The 19,914-nt window shown below is 46.2% G+C and overlaps 1 protein-coding gene across 1 annotated transcript in view; it reads left to right on the forward strand.

Moving 5' to 3' along the window:
* The window catches only part of LOC137570365 (angiopoietin-related protein 7-like), a 67,725-nt gene that overhangs the window by 33,228 nt on the left and 14,583 nt on the right, over positions 1-19,914 (forward strand). The window contains exons 4-5 of the mRNA XM_068279024.1: positions 3,967-4,192; positions 12,692-12,829. Coding sequence (XP_068135125.1) covers positions 3,967-4,192; positions 12,692-12,829 — 364 coding nt within the window. The remainder of the gene's footprint in view (positions 1-3,966; positions 4,193-12,691; positions 12,830-19,914) is intronic.

Genomic DNA, 19,914 nt, shown 5'->3' on the forward strand with positions numbered 1-19,914 from the left:
TGGGGGGTACGTATAACGGTGGGGATCGGGGGAGAGCAGAGGGACTTGGGGGCATGCTTAGCTTGCAAAGTGCTAGCTTGAGCATATAAAACAAATTTTAGTTAAAAAAAAACCTCCGGGGGCCATGCAATCCTCTCCGGTGGCTAGCCCGAACGTAGGTTGGGCTTACCGCCAGGGAGGTTAACTTGAACTGTCCATTTCCTCAATATTTCTAACCTGACCGGATCCTGAGGGATCTGTATGGCCCCAGTACGAGACCCGGACCACCCCGGACCTGGACGTACGGCCCGGTTTCACACAAAACGCAAGTGTGAACCGGGCCTAATTCTTACCAGTGCTGTGGAGTTGGTACAAAAATCAACCAACTCCGACTCCTCAGTTTATTAAACCACCGACTCCAACTCCAGGTACCCAAAATTGCTCCGACTCCTCGCCTCTGACTCCAACTCTGACTCCACAGCCCTGCATCTCAGGCCCCCCCATACACACACACACACCAGTGGGGCCTGGATGGTGGAAGTCAATGAGGGATGCATTCAATTAGTGCATCAACTCCTTTGTAGTAGGTGAAGGGGACTTGGGCCAAAGCAGTATAAAGGTGGACTGTAACGATCAGTGAAGCACAGAGAGGATCTGATTACCAGTGATCTGCAGAATCACTGGGAATACAGATGTATACCAGATTATACGTGATCTGCAGTATCACTGATAATCCGATATACTAGCTAACCTCTGTTCACCTGAGTAGAGTGTAGTGTTTGGTGTAACAGTAACACTTAGAGGACTAGGCCTCAGTGCAGCACGGGGTACTGCACAGATTCCTTCCGCAGACCTGAGCTCTCCAAGACGGGAGGAGTCAGACTGACAGTAGGAAGGACAGACTGGAAGTAACCTTCAGGAGGAAGGATTACTAACAGAGCGAGGAACCGTTTCTAACAGTAAGGTCGGTTCTCGAGGTCGGACAAGCCAGGTCGTACACACACGGACAGATAAAGTACAAGATCAGGAGGCAAAGGCGGAGTCAAAGTACAGGCAGGGTTCAGCAACGGGGTATCAGAAATATCGAGGTACAAGATCAGAGTTCAGGAGGATAGTCAAGGCAGGCAAAAGTCATAACATATAATCACAATCAAACTAGTACTTTAGCTATCAACAGAATCTAGCTAAGTGTAGGATTACAGCTCCAGCTGGTCCCGGCACACTTGCGGATCTGACTACGGATCTGGGTGCTCCCACACATAGGCGTCCGAGCCATTAGGCAGCTATAAATTTTCGCCTAAGGCGACAGGAAGAGGCAAGGGCGCTTCTGCACTGAGTAGTGAGAGAAGAAATGCCTCTCAGGTGTCAGTTTACACAGCAGCAGCAGCGGGGCTGACTGGACTTCAGCTCAATGATTCAAAGACCCACAGTAATGAATGAGTCAGTGAGAGAAGGCACTCATCCTAGTCAGGGATCCGAAGAGTACAGCATCATCAGCTCCTGAGTCCGACTCCTGAGAATTCAGTCCCTCTCTCTCTGCTACTGCTAACTGCGTGGATGTAGAGACTGTGTAGCAGCCAGGCATTGACTTCCCCCCAGGCCGCCTTTCATTTAATGATTTAGGGTTGGTCCTGTGTCTGCTGTATTCAGGTTTGTTGATGTAAGGCAATGTAAAACACTAGGCTAGCTGATAAAAGTGCCATTAGAGGGCAGGCAAGCTGGTAAATATACACACACAGCATGATGTAGAACTCGTCTGGAGGGTCAGTGGGAAAAAATCTGTCTGGTCTCTACCCATTGTTATAATGACTGCAAGTGCAGATAAGGTCTTAAACAGGTTGAAAAGTTTTGACAGTCCCTAGACTCCAGGAGGGCTGCTTGCTGACTTGTGTAAGAGACTGGCAGGGACAGCAGTCCTATTACCAGCAACTAGTCTCTGTGTAATGTGGGACTGCAATACAGATAAACTGCTCCATCTCAGGCTATTCTCAGTCTCACTCCACTCCTCCTATCTCTGTATGTGTATAGTGTATGTCTACTGTGTGCTGTGTATAGTGTGCTCTGTGTATAGTGTGCTCTGTGTGTGTGTGTGTGTGCTCTGTGTGTGTGAGTGTGTGTGAGTGTGTGAGTGTGTGAGTGTGTGTGTGCTCTGTGTGTGTGAGTGTGTGTGTGAGTGTGTGTGTGAGTGTGTGTGAGTGTGTGAGAGTGTGTGAGAGTGTGTGAGAGTGTGTGTGTGTGTGTGTGTGTGTGTGTGTGTGTGTGTACTGTGCTGTGTGTGTGTGTACTGTGTATAGTGTGTATGTTGTGTGCAGTGTGTGTGTGTGTGTGTGTGTGTGTGTGTGTGAGTACTGTGCTGTGCGTGTCTAAAGTGTGTGTGTGTGTACTGTGTATAGTGTGTATGTTGTGTGCAGTATGTGTGTGTGTGTGTGTGTGTGTACTGTGCTGTGCGTGTCTAAAGTGTGTGTGTGTGTACTGTGTATAGTGTGTATGTTGTGTGCAGTGTGTGTACTGTGTGTGTGTGTGTGTACACTGTGTGTGAGTGTGTGTGTACTGTGTGTGGTGTGTGTGAGTGCATGCCGCAATAAGTATATTTTATGGTGAAACGCTCTGCTGCATAACAACTATTTTCTGGTGAACCCATGCCGCAATAAGTATATTTTCTGGTGAAACACTGTGTCATTATGATTTTCGGGGGTCTTGGGGGTAGGGTTCACCACAGGAGTGGTGTTCACCATGAGGGGTGCAGGGTATGGGACTGGGGGCAATCACGGGGGGGGGGGGGGCCACATGATTTCTCGCCTGGAGTGACAAAATGGCTAGAGACGCCCCTGCTCCCACATATGTGATCGCACGCCAGACAAGGAGCAAGTGAACAACCAGCAGTATATATACTCTAGGACCTTTCCAGGACCTCCCTAATTGCTGGTCCAATGAGAGCAGTGGAATTTGTCAGCTGACCCAGCTGGTCAGCCGACACCCTTCTAACTGCTATTTAAACTCTGCCTCTGTGATCGCGCGCGTGTAAGTCTGAATCCTGGTGGACTATCAGTCCCAGCCACACCAGTACTGTCATGCAATGTATCTAGTGCGGGGGCCGCCTCTGATGCGGATTCCGCCGTTACCAATGCGGATTCCGCCGCACTGCCTATGCGGCATGCGGCGTTTTTCCGCGTTGTGACGCCATGCTGGACGCGGAAACAGCCGCCTCACCTCGAGAGACGGCGGCCTTTCCGCGTTTCCTTACATGGACATACACTTATAGATGGCCACCACAATCGACCATCCAATAGATCCCTAAAAGATCAAATATGATCTGAGGGGGATCTATTACTGCAACACACTAGGCATAGATTTTTCTAAAGATATCATCATGAAATCTATGAAAAAAATCTATCTAGCTGCAGCATTACACTGTTCCATGCAGAGCAACGCTACGGGTCTTGGATCTTACGCTCCAACCCTCCACCGATGTCTTCCATCTGGTGTGATCAACCTATTTGATTGATTTTGCCTGAAAATTGATTGGACGATCAATCAGGCCACCCGTAGCATCAATTTCTAGCAGATTTAAGCAGCGGGATTGAATCTGCTGGATACCATGGTGGTGCAGCACTGTGGCGTAGCAGTTAGCACTCTCACCTTGCAGCACTGAGTTCCTGGTTCAATCCCAGCCAGGGCACTATCTTCATGGAGTTTCTATGTTCAACCTGTGTCTGCATGGATTTCCTTTGGGCACTCCGGTTTTCTCTCACATCCCAAAAAGATACAGATAAGTTAATTGGTTTTCTCCTAAATTGGCCCTAGACTATGATAGTAGTCACAATGGTTTATGTTACATGTATGTTGCAGTCTATGTACAATACTCATGATGTCGCCTCATGCAACCTTGATCATGTTCATTTGATAGCATTGAAGTTGCATAAAACCTCAATAAACATATTGAGATATAAGAAATAGTGAGCCATGTGTGTGATTCTGTGTCTGCAGCCCGGGGAAAGCAATCACAGTGCCGCCCTCCTGAGCAGAGTGAACAATCTGGAGATCTGGGCCAGCGAGAGCAGCGCCCTGCAGCACCTACAGGCCAACTTCATCTACGACATCCAGGCTCAGGTCCGCAATCTGTCTCTGATGGTGGAATCCACCAGTCGCAACTCATCCTGTGCCATTCCCGCAGCACTAAGAGGGCGTCGGCAAGATCCGCCCCCAGGAGGAGGTAACAAATCATCTCAACTTCCTATTTAGAACGACTCCTCTCTCCCCTACCCTATAGGGATGGTCAGAAATGCAGATTTCCAATTCCAATGGAATTCCCATTCCTTCCGATTCTGTGGAATTCCACGGAAATCTGATTTACACTGAGTGTTTTTTTTTTGTGTGCCTTTTTTTGTCAATAAAGTTAGGTAATTAAAAAAAAAGTTGTTTTTGTGCAGAATCCGCTATAGTTAGTGGATGTATGCTATTATCCGGACATCCGCAGTTAGAGTTGAGCTGAAATTTTCGTAATTTCGCATTACTATAATTACGCATGCGAAATTTGCGATTACGATGCGAAATTAGAGTAGCGTAATTGCCATTAAAATCGTAATTGAAAATGCCGTAAGCGTAATTTTCAACGCGTAATTTCGCGTTTCGTTCATGCCATAATTTCGCATTAAACGCTACCGTAATTTCGCGTTAAACCGTAACGCTCCGTATAATATAAAAAAGCCGCCGACTTTAAGGGTTAATAGCAAAGCCCCCTTAAATGCTAAGAGCCTCAAATTTGGAGAATATATTAAAGAGATCAGGAGGAATAAGAGGAATTTTTTTTTTTTCAAAAAGACCTTATAGTTTTTGAGAAAATCGATGTTAAAATTTCAAAGTAAAAATGTATACATTTAAAAACCCGCCGACTTTAACGGTTAATAACAAAGCCTGCTTAAAGTTTAGGAACACCAAATTCCTAGGGTATATTAAGGGGATCATTGGGAATAAGAGGAAACATTTTTTTTTTCAAAAAGACCATTTAGTTTTTGAGAAAATCGATTTTTAAGTTTCAAGGGCAAAAATGTCTTTTAAATGCGGAAAATGTCCGTTTTTTTTGCACAGGTAACAATAGTGTATTATTTTCATAGATTCCCCCAAGTGGGAAGAGTTTTACTTACTTCGTTCTGAGTGTGGGAAATATAAAAAAAAAACGACGTGGGGTCCCCCCTCCCAGACCTCTTTAACCCCTTGTCCCCCATGCAGGCTGGGATAGCCAGAATGCGGAGCACCGGCCGCGTGGGGCTCCACACCCTGACTATACCAGCCCGCATGGTCCATGGATTGGGGGGTCTCGGAAGGGGAGGGGCAGCCAAGCTTTCCCCTCCCCCTCCGAGCCCTTGTCCAATCCGAGGACAAGGGGCTCTTCTCCACCTCCGATGGGCGGTGGAGGTGGAGGCCGCGATTTCCTGGGGGGGGTTCATGGTGGAATCTGGGAGTCCCCTTTAAAAAGGGGTCCCCCAGATGCCCACCCCCCCTCCCAGGAGAAATGAGTATAGAGGTACTTGTACCCCTTACCCATTTCCTTTAAGAGTTAAAAGTAAATAAACACACAAACACTTAGAAAAAGTATTTTAATTGAACAAAAAACATAACCACGAAAAAAGTCCTTTAATATTCTTAATTAACCATTAATACTTACCTGTCCCTTTAAATAAATGATCCCTCGAAATAGCCTCGGAAATGTTCTATCAGTTACAATGTAACAAAGTTATTACAATGTAACAACTTTGCTACATTGTAACTACGCCGCACCCAACGTCACTCGCCGCTCAGCCGCCGCATACGCGTCTGCGCTGCACAGACCCGACAGAGCTCTGAGCTATATAGCTCAGAGCTCTCTAAGCATCTTTGAATTTGGGCTCCAAGGAGCCCCATTGGTCCTTAGCAGACCAATGGGGTTCCTTCAAATCAGAAGGAACCCCATTGGTCTGCTAAGGACCAATGGGGCTCCTTGGAGCCCAAATTCAAAGATGCTTAGAGAGCTCTGAGCTATATAGCTCAGAGCTCTGTCGGGTCTGTGCAGCGCAGACGCGTATGCGGCGGCTGAGCGGCGAGTGACGTCGGGTGCGGCGTAGTTACAATGTAACAAAGTTGTTACATTATAATAACTTTGTTACATTGTAACTGATAGAACATTTCCGAGGCGATTTCGAGGGATTCGAGGGATCATTTATTTAAAGGGACAGGTAAGTATTAATGGTTAATTAAGAATATTAAAGGACTTTTTTCGTGGTTATGTTTTTTGTTCAATTAAAATACTTTTTCTAAGTGTTTGTGTGTTTATTTACTTTTAACTCTTAAAGGAAATGGGTAAGGGGTACAAGTACCTCTATACTCATTTCTCCTGGGAGGGGGGGTGGGCATCTGGGGGACCCCTTTTTAAAGGGGACTTCCAAATTCCACCATGAACCCCCCCCTCCAGGAAATCGCGGCCTCCACCTCCACCGCCCATCGGAGGTGGAGAAGAGCCCCTTGTCCTTGGATTGGACAAGGGCTCGGAGGGGGAGGGGAAAGCTTGGCTGCCCCTCCCCTTCCGAGACCCCCCAATCCATGGACCATGCGGGCTGGTATAGTCAGGGTGTGATGCCCCACGCGGCCGGTGCTCCGCATTCTGGCTATCCCAGCCTGCATGGGGGACAAGGGGTTAAAGAGGTCTGGGAGGGGGGACCCCACGTCGTTTTTTTTTTATATTTCCCACACTCAGAACGAAGTAAGTAAAACTCTTCCCACTTGGGGGAATCTATGAAAATACTACACTATTGTTACCTGTGCAAAAAAAAAAACGGACATTTTCCGCATTTAAAAGACATTTTTGCCCTTGAAACTTAAAAATCGATTTTCTCAAAAACTATAAGGTCTTTTTGTAAAAAATGTTTTCCTCTTATTCCCACTGATCCCCTTAATATACCCTAGGAATTTGGTGTTCCTAAACTTTAAGCAGGCTTTGCTATTAACCGTTAAAGTCGGCGGGTTTTTAAATGTATACATTTTTACTTTGAAACTTTAACATCGATTTTCTTTTTGAAAAAAAAAAAATTCTTCTTATTCCTCCTGATCTCCTTAATATATTCTCCAAATTTGAGGCTCTTAGCATTTAAGGGGGCTTTGCTATTAACCCTTAAAGTCGGCGGCTTTTTTATAATATACGGAGCGTTACGGTTTAATATGAAATTACGGTAGCGTTTAATGCGAAATTACGGCATGAACAAATACCCATTGTAATGCGAAAATTACGCTTACGCGAAATTTCGCGAAATCCTTCTTCATTACGATTATGTACTTACGCCCATAATCGTAATTACACTAATTACGCGAAATTTTGCGAAATCGTAATTACGTCATTACGCTCATCTCTATCCGCGGTACACTTATGAATTTTTTTAATTGGAAAAACACTTCCGAGACGGACGTATTGCGCATCATGCCTGTGCAGTAGAGTGGACTCGATCGGGCTCAGCTATTTCCTGCTGAGCCTGATTGGAAAGCCGCTACAGCGTCTGCGCTGGAGCCGGGGAAGGTAAATATTGCAGACGCTACTGCTCCACAGCCGACATCCTTGCCAGTTGTAGTCTCCGGGGCTGCCAGCACTGGATCTGTAGAATAGAGGAGGACAGGCACCCCTGGGCCGCCCATGAGGCGGGTTCCTCAGGCGGCAGAAGGGGAGGGGCGGTACCCGCCTGACTGTGGGTGGGGGGGCCCTTAAGCTGGAGAAGGTGGCAGGCAGGAAGGGGGGCAGCAGGCACAGCGGCAGGGAAGGGGTCCCCCTGTCTGCTCTCCCTCTCCAGCTATTACCGCAGCATAGTAGGCCGGTGGGTAAGCAATGACTCACCTCCTTCCGCTTTCCAGCGTGCATTCATCCTCTCGTCACTTCCTGCAATGCCGCCCATTGTACTGTACAGTGGATGGCATTGCAGGAAGTGATGAGAGGTGGAACGCACGCTGGAAGGAAGGAGGCTAGTCATCGCTTCCCTGTCGGCTGCCTACTACGCTGCGGTAATAGCTGGACGGAGAGAGTGGACGGGGGGAACCATGTGAGGGGGAGGGGTCCAATCCCCCTCCCTGCCGCTGTGCCCGCTGCCCCCCTTCCTACCCCCTCAAGCTACCTATACTGGGGGCAATTATACTACCTATGGGGGAGGGGGGCGGCATCTTCACAAGTTTGCCTCAGGCGGCAAAAAGTCTAGAACCGGCCCTGAGGATGGGGGAAGCCTCATTAGGAACAGAGGCTTCCACTCCGAGGTAAGTTTTTCCTACAGTTTCCTTTTAAAGTGTAACTGTCAGGCATAAAATCAAAAATCAATTATTTATTTTTATCTGGTAAACAAGTAATAAGGATGCTAAACAGGCAATTCAAAAGCTAAAATCTCTTTTACTTTTCTTGTTGATAAATGACCATTCCCCACTTTACCTGACTCTTATTTTGTACACACAAAATTTGGTACACAAAAAGGAAGTTGCAGTGCATGCTGGGTTACATAGTTACATAGTTATTTTGGTTGAAAAAAGACATACGTCCATCGAGTTCAACCAGTACAAAGTACAACTCCATCCCGTCCCCCACATACCCCTGTTGATCCAGAGGAAGGCGAAAAAAACCCCACAAGGCATGGTCCAATTAGCCCCAAAAGGGAAAAATTCCTTCCTGACTCCAGATGGCAATCAGATAAAATCCCTGGATCAACATCATTAGGCATAACCTAGTAATTGTAGCCATGGATGTCTTTCAACGCAAGGAAAGCATCTAAGCCCCCTTTAAATGCAGGTATAGAGTTTGCCATAACGACTTCCTGTGGCAATGCATTCCACATCTTAATCACTCTTACTGTAAAGAACCCTTTCCTAAATAAATGGCTAAAACGTTTTTCCTCCATGCGCAGCTCATGTCCTCTAGTCCTTTGAGAAGGCCTAGGGACAAAAAGATCATCCGCCAAGCTATTATATTGCCCTCTGATGTATTTATACATGTTAATTAGATCTCCTCTAAGGCGTCTTTTCGCTAGACTAAATAAACCCAGTTTATCTAACCTTTCTTGGTAAGCGAGACCTTCCATCCCACGTATCAATTTTGTAGCTCGTCTCTGCACCTGCTCTAAAACTGCAATATCTTTTTTGTAATGTGGTGCCCAGAACTGAATTCCATATTCCAGATGTGGCCTTACTAGAGAGTTAAACAGGGGCAATATTATGCTAGCATCTCGAGTTTTTATTTCCCTTTTAATGCATCCCAAAATTTTGTTTGCTTTAGCTGCAGCGGCTTGGCATTGAGTACGATTATTTAACTTGTTGTCGATGAGTACTCCTAAGTCCTTCTCCAAGTTTGATGTTCCCAACTGTATCCCATTTATTTTGTATGGTGCTAGACCATTGGTACGACCAAAATGCATGACTTTACATTTGTCAACATTGAATTTCATCTGCCATGTATGTTCCCATATAGCCATCCTATCCAGATCCTGTTGCAATATGACACTATCTTCCTGAGAGTTGATGATTCTGCACAATTTTGTATCATCTGCAAAAAAAGCAAAATTGCTCACTACTGCATCTACTAGGTCATTAATAAATAAATTGAAGAGCACTGGACCCAGTACAGACCCCTGTGGGACCCCACTGCTAACAGTCTCCCATTTTGAGTACGATCCATTGACCACAACTCTTTGTTTTCTGTCCATTAGCCAGTTCCCTATCCATGCACACAAACTCTTCCCCAGTCCTTGCATCCTCAACTTTTGCACCAGACTTCTGTGGGGAACAGTGTCGAAGGCCTTTGCAAAGTCCAAGTATATCACTTCTACAGCATTCCCAATATCCATATTAGCATTCACTACCTCATAAAAGCTGAGCATGTTAGTCAAACAGGACCTGTCTTTAGTAAACCCATGTTGATGCTGAGAAATAAGATTATTTTCTACTATGACTTCATAGTAGAAGTCATGTATAGTATCTCTTAGTAACCCCTCAAATAGTTTGCATACAACTGATGTTAAGCTTACAGGTCTATAATTTCCTGGATCAGATTTTTTGCCCTTCTTAAATAATGGGAAAACGTGGGCTGTACGCCAAGCCACAAAAGATAAGATAAAGGGGCTTAGCTATAACTGAACTTAATTCTCTTAGGACCCGAGGATGCATGCCATCTGGGCCAGGTGCCTTGTCTATTTTTAATTTATTTAGTCTTGCCTTTACTTCTTCCTGCGTTAAGTATTTAATATTACAGTTAGAAGATTGAGACTCTTCTGCCTCTGTAATTTGCAACAGTGCTGTTTCCTTTGTGAAGACAGAAGCAAAGAAAGCATTTAATAACTCTGCCTTACCTTGGTCATCCACCATTGAGTTCCCACCCTCATCCTTTAGGATTCCTATACAGTCAACCTTTCTTTTTTTAGAGTTGATGTACTTGTAAAAAATTTTTGGGTTAGATTTGATATCCCTAGCGATTTGATTTTCAGCTTCGATCTTTGCCAGCCTAATTTCTTTTTTACAATTTTTATTGCACTCCTTATAATTGCTTAATGCAGCCTCAGTCCCCTCCTGTTTTAGGACCTTATAGGCATTCTTTTTCCTCTTCATTTTATCCCTAACCTTTCTAATTATCCATAGAGGCCTTTTTTTATTCCTAGACATTTTGTTTCCATATTCGATATACATACTACAATATTGATTGAGAATACGTTTAAAAGCTTGCCATTTCCCTTCAGTGTCCTTCCCTTGTAGTACATTATCCCAGTTCACCAAACTTACTGCCTGCCTAATTTGATTGAACTTTGCTTTTCTAAAATTCATAGTTTTAGTGGTCCCGCTGCCCCGTGGCCTATCAGTCACCAGATCAAACGTTATCATGTTGTGATCACTATTTCCCAAATGTTCTTGAACCTGCACATTTGATACATTATCTGGTCTATTAGAAATGATCAGATCCAGTAACGCATTCCCCCTAGTTGGTTCCGTTACCATTTGAGTCAAGTAATTGTCCTGTAGTGCTGCCAGAAATCTGCTGCTTTTACCAGAATGGGTAGCCTCAATACCCCAGTCAATGGCCTCAATTCACTAAAATCATGCTGGAGATAATAAGGCAAGAGAAAACTTACCTCCACACAGTTAGAGTTATCTTATCTCTTCATTCCTTACGTTACCTCTTCTGTAGTTAATTTACCTCCTCTGTAGTTAATTTACCTCCTCTGTAGTTATCTTCACACGCAGTTAATGAACAGCCTGTCTCTAACTCTAGAGTTATTTTAAGGATTAAAGAGTTAACTTAAAGACAGAAGAGTTAACTTTAGGTTTGCCTGAGGTAAAATGTTTCCTGAATACTACAGGCCTTATCACCATGGTAACAACTCTAGAAGAGTTATTAAAGACAGGAGATAAGCTTTGTGAATTGAGGCCAATGTCTGGAAAGTTGAAGTCGCCCATAATTATGACCTCATTTTTACTTGCAGCTTTTTCAATCTGCTGTAGTAATCGCAGTTCTGCAGCTTCATTAATAAGAGGTGGTCTGTAGCATACCCCAATAAGCAATTGGCAACTTTTATTTCCACCATGAATATTTACCCAAACGGACTCCACATCTTCGCAATCTTCCTCCATCTCATCGTTGAGGACAGCTGTAAAAGAATTCTTAACAAAGAGACAAACCCCTCCACCTTTTTTCCCTGTTCTATCCCTCCTAAACACATTGTATCCTTTTAAATTAGCTATCCAGTCATGGCTTTTATCCATCCATGTCTCGGTTATTCCCACAATGTCATAGCCTTTGTCATTCAGAATGAACTCTAGTTCGTCTATTTTATTTGCAAGGCTCCGAGCATTGGTTACCATGCACTTTATATTTTTACCAACACATTTACCACTTTTGTTTACACGAAATGGGCTACTTGAAGTTTTACCAACCTCCTTAATCTTTACACTGTCCCCACCCCCCTCTCCACCCCCCATAATGTTAGGCTCCCACTGTCTTTTTACCTTATCTTGTCTACATATTGAGACTTAATCCTCCCGCCTCCCCCCAGATCCTAGTTTAAAATCTCCTCCAACCGTTTAGCCATCTTCTCCCCCAATGCAGCTGCACCCTCCCCATTAAGGTGCAGCCCATCCCTGCTGTAGAACCTGTAGCCGACTGCAAAGTCTGCCCAGTTCTCCAGGAACCCAAACCCTTCCTTCCTACACCAATTTCTCAGCCACTTATTTAACTCCCTAAGGGTTGTCATCTTTTGCTTCTCTACTTCTACTTCTCTACTAGAGAAGCAAAAAAGGACAACCCAGCATGCCCTGCAACTTCCTTTTTGTGTACCAAATTTTGTGTGTAACAAATAAGAGTCAGGTAAAGTGGGGAATTATCATTTATCAACAAGAAAAGTAATAGTGATTTTAACTTTTGGATTGCCTGGTTAGCATCCTTATTACTTGTTTACCAGATAAAAATAAAGAATTGATTTTTGATGTTATGCCTGACAGTTACACTTTAAAGTTGAGCCCACTGAAAGATTGGATCGGGGAGCTCCACCAACAAACTATCGCTCCCCTATCCATCTTTTAGCGTTGCGAAAGACGCAATGTAAATAAAGGGACGCAAATGGTTTCTAAGACGTCAAATAAAATGATATTTATTAAATTTAAAATGTGCGTGTCCTTCTCTGTTCAAACTAAAGGCTCAGGTGATAAAACAACTTTTTCCCCCCAATTTCAGATCTACATCAGCCTGGCAACTGTCTCACAGACTGCTCCAACCATTACCACAATGGAGTGCGAAGCTCAGGAACTTATACTATACTGCCATCTAGTGGTGCAGCGGCAATAGACGTGTTCTGTGATATGGATACTGAAGGTAGGAGATGTTGGAAAGTTAACAGTCATTGGCATTGATTATAATTACAGACATCTCAGCTGGATGAGAGTTCACATGAAAGATCAATGACAGGCACTGTGGGTACCACTATGGGTGGGTGTGTCACCGGCCACAGGAGCGGGACAGCGAGCGGCGCATGCACAGCAGCTGCAAACCTAGCTGGGTCTCCGGCTGCTATGGAGGGGGGGGGAAGACTGGATGACAGAGGAACAGCGGCAAGGGACACGGAGACCTCTAGGGGCCGGAAAAAGCCCCAGGTAAGTAAAGCTGCACTCCTTTGTTTGTTTCCCCTCATGTATCCTCTAAGAATTGCCTCTCTATATGTAACATGAGAGTGCCAGGACTCTGAGGGCCTAAGGACACTTGCGTGCTCCTGTGCGTTTTTCAGTAATGTGTAATAGTCTATAACGTTGATATAAAACTTGTATCAAAGGCTGTAGCGCTATGCAGGTCACATATGTTAAAAGACTTCTCAGACTTTAACCCCCTTGGCGGTATGAAAAATACCGCCAGGGGGCAGCGCAGCAGTTTTTTTTTTATTTATTTTTTTTTAAATCATGTAGCGACCCCAGGGCTCGCTACATGATAGCCGCTGCTCAGCGGCATCCCCCCAGCCCCGCCGATCGCCTCCGGCGATAGGCGATCAGGAAATCCCGTTCAAAGAACGGGATTTCCTGGAGGGCTTCCCCCGTCGCCATGGCGACGGGGCAGGATGACGTCAGCGACGTCGGGACGTCATTGGGAGACCCGATCCACCCCTTGTCGCTGCCTGGCACTAATTGGCCAGGCAGCGCAGGGGTCTGGGGGGGCGCGCGCCGCACCGGATAGCGGCGATCGGGCGCGCGGCGGCGGCGATCGGGGTGCTGGCGCAGCTAGCAAAGTGCTAGCTGCGTCCAGCAAAAAAAAAATTATGAAAATCGGCCCAGCAGGGCCTGAGCGGCACCCTCCGGCGGCTTACCCCGTGTCACACACGGGGTTACCGCTAAGGAGGTTAAAGGATACCCCAACTGAAATGTGGCATAATGAGATAGACATGTGTATGTACAGTGCCTAGCACACAGATAACTATGCTGTGTTCCTTTTTTTCTTTCCCTGACTGAAAGCATTAAATATCAGGTATGTAAGTGGCTGACTCAGTCCTGACTCAGACAGGAAGTGACTACAGTGTGACCCTCACTGATAAGAAATTCCCCTTTTTTACCTCTTTCTTGCTCTCAGAAGCCATTTTCTGCTAGGAAAGTGTTTTATATTTGGAATTTCTTATCAGTGAGGGTCACACTGTAGTCACTTCCTGTCTGAGTCAGGACTGAGTCAGCCACTCACATACCTGACATTTAACTCTTTCAGGCAGAGAAAGAAAAAAAGGAACACAGCATAGTTATCTGTGTGCTAGGCACTGTACATACACATGTTTATCTCATTATGTCACATTTCAGTTGGGGTATCCTTTAATAGGTCACTTCTAGAGTCCCCTCAGTGCTGGTGCAATCCACCTGCAAGGCTTAAAATATTCAAGATAGGCAAATAGCTAACCTGGGCATCTAGCCAATATAGCCAATATAGAAAGCACCTGAACTTTTGGTATAATATGCGTTGCATTCTCTTTATTTCTCGTAAAACATGTGACTTATTGTAAGTGGTGTCCCATATATGTACAACGGATGTTTACGTTATGTTACTTCTACGCAGGTGCAAAAGTCTGTATCTTGAAGATATAAGGCCAGCATCGTTTCGTTAAATTAACCTGTTCAAGCACGTTGCATGTGTCTCTTGTCTTGTCATTTCATTGAACAGGTTCAATTCTGGTGCCAGATATAAGGCCTGAACCATCTGACTATGCCTTGGGTAGTCTTCTAAAGGTCCACTTCCTTTCATGTATAGGTACTCCAAGTGCCAAAACAAACAAAGAAGAAAGGGATCCTCTCAGTGATATCTCACCAAGAGAACTTTTTAATGGAAGAGTAGACAGAACAAATTAAAAAATACTGGGCTCACTTACAAGCTGAGGGTCCCAATCCACTTAGGACCCCCCTTTGGCTGATAGGGCTTCCCATCCCGAGTGGTGACCCCTGATGATGGTGTTTGCTAAAACCAGCTGGGACGAGAGTGGGCAGTGTGACTCCTATGCAGCACACCAGTACTGAGGGTTCAGAGTACCACTTGGCAGGGCCGGGACAAGGTCCACCACCAACAGAGGCTGAGCTGCCCAAGTGCACCCCCCCCCCCCCACCGGCCACAACTATGTCGCTGACATGGATTAGTGGCCAATCTCTCCCTGTTATTGCTCCATAGGACTGCATTTGGCACGCATACAGTGATCATCAGTAGTAGAGATCACTTGACGTCTTTTTGTTGCTATGGGTTTTTAGGTATCCAGGTATAGGTGCCCCCAGCATAGGTAGCCAGTTATAGGTGCCCACTGTATAGGTAGCCAGGTACAGGTATAGGGGCCCCCAGTATAGGAAGCCAGGTATAGGCTCCCCCAATAGAGGAAGCCAGGTATAAGTGCCCCCAGATTTCATTCAGACACTTCATATTCTCCTACATCTTCAAAACATACTAATAAGTCAACTGGTTTTCCCCCCAAACAATCCTATAGTGAAAATATTAGTCTATAACTTTAGCAGGGTTTATACTGTGAGCTACTCTGGGGACAGTCAGTAACATGTACTCTGTAAAGTGCTGCAGAAGATGTCAGTACTATATAAATACACAATAATAATATGGTAGGAGATTAGATTATGACTATGGCAGAGATTAGAAAGTGAGCTCCTCTGAGGACAATCGGTGACATGACTATGTACTCTGTAAAGTGGTGTGAGTGATGAACATGACAAAACCCTGGCTGGCACTGTTCCCCCAAGTGTATAAATGGGCCCCCATGTGTGCATTTATACATTACCTGTCCTGTGTCGTTTACCACACGGTGCCCATCCGTCTTCAGCTTCTTTCTGTTCCATTTGTGGCTCACATGCCACCAGCATATAGTGTGTGACATGTGAGATGTCAGGCACGCTAAATGCCAGCGCATTTGAAACGCAAATGGAGGAGCGGGAAGTGGAAGACGGATGGGCGCCACCTGATGAGCAACACAGGACAGGTTATGTATAAATGCACACGTAGGGGGTACATTTATACACCAGGGGTGGCGGTGGATGCAGCAGACACAGGGGACTTGGCCAATTCTGGAGAGATTTCATGCTGAAGTCGAGTGGGAATCATCCTGCAATGTATGGGCAGCTTACAGATCTCTCTCTTATAAGATTCGATCAGAGAGAGATTTGTCTCTTGGTGGAATCTGCCCAACATTGCTAGATGGATGGCTGCCTTTACTCTAGCATGGCAGCATTAGGACCCTGCAGTGTAATTTCTGTAAGTCCAGGTCCTTATCAGTACTGGGAGTGAAGGGGGTAAGGAGAAGTACAGAAGGCTGAATGCTTTACAGCCTGTCTCCCTCTCTTCCAGAGCACAGGTTCAGGATGGAGGAAGGGGCACAGGGCTGCTCTCTCACACACACACACCACACATACCTTTCCCCTTCCCATTAGAATTCCATTCTCCATCAGCCAGCCATGTTTGACTGGGCGGCTTCCTGGGGGAGCAGCTGGATGACATCACTGACAGAAGTCAGTAAGTAGAAGAGTTAAACAAACAAACAAACTTGCAGACCAGCTGAGTGCTCTTACTGCTGTGCTAAGAACTGTCTACCAATCTTATCCTATAAAACTGTCTCTCAGGACAGGGGAAAACCCCTTTTTTTCTGGACTGCCTGTGGAATGAAATGCCTTTGAAAGCGCCCATCCTGACCTGATGACCAGCCACTCTTCTGCCTCTATGTCGTCCCGGCCCTGCCACTCGGGGTGGGAAGCCGTATCAGCCAAAGGGGGGTCCTAAGTGGATTGGGACACTCAGCTTGTAAATGAACACAGTACTTTTTAATTTGTTCTGTCTACACCTCCATTAAAAAGTTCTCTTGGAGGGATATCACTGAGAGGATCCCTTTCTTTTTTCTTTGTTTTGGCATTTGGAGCACCTATACAGGTGGATTGCACCAGCATTGAGGGGACTAAAGCCTCATACTCAAGCTCAACAGTGGTCTTTTATGCAGCACAATTATCAAACAACTTTTGTTGTGTAACAAGTTGAGCAACCCCCAAAAAGTTGCTTGCTATTGTTCACACAACTGATAAGACTGATAAGATGTCAATCTTCATGCAACTGATAAGACTGACAAGACGTCAACCCAACAGTTGGATTGACGTCTTATCAGTCTTATCAGTTGTGTGAACAATAGCAAGCAACTTTTTTTAATTGTTCAACTTGTTTCACTACAAAAGTTGTTCGATAATTGTGCTCCATAAAAGACCACTATTGAGTGTGTGCATGGGGCTTAATGTAAACCAGAGACGAAGTACCCTCATGTATATTGCCATGTACTGTATATCAGTGGGAACATTAGAGAAAGCACCCACCCTGCTCTCTGTTTCATCCTTCACTGCTCAGCCTGCTTGTTAATAGAGTGGGGCCGAACCTCCGATTTTAGGTTCGCGAACCGGGTTCGCGAACTTCCGCGTAAGGTTCGGTTCGCGTAAAAGTTCGCGAACTGCAATAGACTTCAATGGGGATGCGAACTTTGAAAAAAAAAAATTATGCTGGCCACAAAAGTGATGGAAAAGATGTTTCAAGGGGTCTAACACCTGGACCCCCAGGTGGAGGAGTGGGATACATGCCAAAAGTCCCCGGAAAAAATCTGGATGTGACGCAAAGCAGCGTTTTAAGGGCAGAAATCACATTGAATGCTAAATGACAGGCCTAAAGTGCTTTAAAACATCTTGCATGTGTATACATCAATCAGGTAGTGTAATTAAGGTACTGCTTCACACTGACACACCAAACTCACCGTGTAACGCACCGCAAACAGCTGTTTGTGTAGTGACGGCAGTGCTGGACTGGTGCGCACCATGGCGAGAACAGGTATGCAGTGGCGGGTTCACTGAACAGAACAGGTATGCAGTGGCGGGTTCACTGAACAGAACAGGTATACAATGGTGGGTTCACAGAACAGGTATGCAGTGGCAGGTTCACTGAACAGGTATGCAGTGGCAGGTTCACTGAACAGGTATACAGTGGCGGGTTCACTGAACAGGAATACAGTAGCGGGTTCACTGAACAGAACAGGTATGCAGTGGCAGGTTCACTGAACAGGTATGCAGTGGTGGGTTCACTGAACAGGTATGCAGTGGTGGGTTCACTGAACAGGTATACAGTGGCGGGTTCACTGAACAGGAATACAGTAGCGGGTTCACAGAACAGGTATGCAGTGGTGGGTTCACAGAACAGGTATGCAGTGGTGGGTTCACAGAACAGGTATGCAGTGGTGGGTTCACAGAACAGGTATGCAGTGGTGGGTTCACTGAACAGGTATGCAGTGGTGGGTTCACTGAACAGGTATACAGTGGCGGGTTCACTGAACAGGAATACAGTAGCGGGTTCACAGAACAGGTATGCAGTGGTGGGTTCACAGAACAGGTATGCAGTGGTGGGTTCACAGAACAGGTATGCAGTGGTGGGTTCACAGAACAGGTATGCAGTGGTGGGTTCACAGAACAGGTATGCAGTGGTGGGTTCACAGAACAGGTATGCAGTGGTGGGTTCACTGAACAGGTATGCAGTGGTGGGTTCACTGAACAGGTATGCAGTGGTGAGTTCACTGAACAGGTATGCAGTGGTGGGTTCACTGAACAGGTATGCAGTGGTGGGTTCACTGAACAGGTATGCAGTGGTGGGTTCACTGAACAGGTATGCAGTGGTGGGTTCACAGTACAGGTATGCAGTGGTGGGTTCACAGAACAGGTATGCAGCCAGGAACAAGCTAAGCCTAACTAATCTTTCCCTATGAGAGACAGTCTGCAGCAGCTCGCCCTACTCTCACTAACGCAGGCACACGAGTGAGCGTAATAGCCGCCGCTGCCTGCCTTTTATTAGGGGGGGGGGGTGGCTCCAGGGGCTAGTGTAGCCTAATTGGCTACACTGGGCCTGCTGACTGTGATGTAGAGGGTCAAAGTTGACCCTCATGGTGCATTATGGGGCGAACCGAACTTCCGCAAAAGTTCGCCTGCGGGACGCGAACGCGAACAACTGAAGTTCGCATGGAACCGTTCGCAGGCGAACCGTTCGGCCCAACTCTACTTGTTAACAGCCCTGATAAAATCCCCGACTGAGCATTTAGGCTGGCTTTGCCCAGGGATATTTATATCTGAGTCCTTATAGCAGAGCCAGAAGGTGGCAGGCTTGGGCTTGAAAAGACATCAGAAAAGACAGACTCCGCTATAATGATTCCTTAAAGGACTTCCGAGGCCAAAATCTGCCCCCAAAACGTAAAAAAAGTTAACTACCTGCATGACTTCGTAAGGCACGGAGGACGCCGTCCGCGCCCTCTGTGCCGTTCCGCCTGGTCCCCTCTGCTCAATAGCCCCCCGAAAGGCTGCGACCCCACGGTCCGGGTCGGTATCTGCAGCCTGCATAAAGATGGCCGCCGGAGCTGGCCACGGCTGCGCAGTCCGCATAGCCGCTACTGCAACTGCGCAGCTATAGGGCCAATCCTCCGATCCACGCTGCCTGTTACGTGGATCGGGGGGTTGGCCCTAGAGCTGCGCAGCCGCAGTAGCGGCTATGCGGACTGCACAGCCGTGGCCAGCTCCGGCGGCCATCTTTATGCAGGCTGCAGATACCGACCGTGGGGTCGCAGCCTTTTGGGGGGCTATTGAGCAGAGGGGATCAGGTGGAACGGCACGGAGGGCGCGGACGGCGTCCTCCGTGCCTTGCAAAGTCATGCAGGTAGTTAACTTTTTTTACATTTTGGGGGCAGATTTTGGCCTTGGAAGTCCTTTAACAAAGCCAGACTGAATGCTCAGTGGGGGATTTTATCAGGGCTAATAATAAGCAGGCTGAGCAGTGAAGGATGAAACAGAGAGCAGGGTAGGTGTTTTTTCTAATGTTCCCACTGATATATATGGTAAAATACATAGCCCTCTCACTTTAGCTGTCTTTTAAAGTCCAAAACC

This window comes from Hyperolius riggenbachi, chromosome 4, assembly GCF_040937935.1.
Source record: "Hyperolius riggenbachi isolate aHypRig1 chromosome 4, aHypRig1.pri, whole genome shotgun sequence".
In the NCBI taxonomy this organism is placed as follows: Eukaryota; Metazoa; Chordata; class Amphibia; order Anura; family Hyperoliidae; genus Hyperolius; species Hyperolius riggenbachi.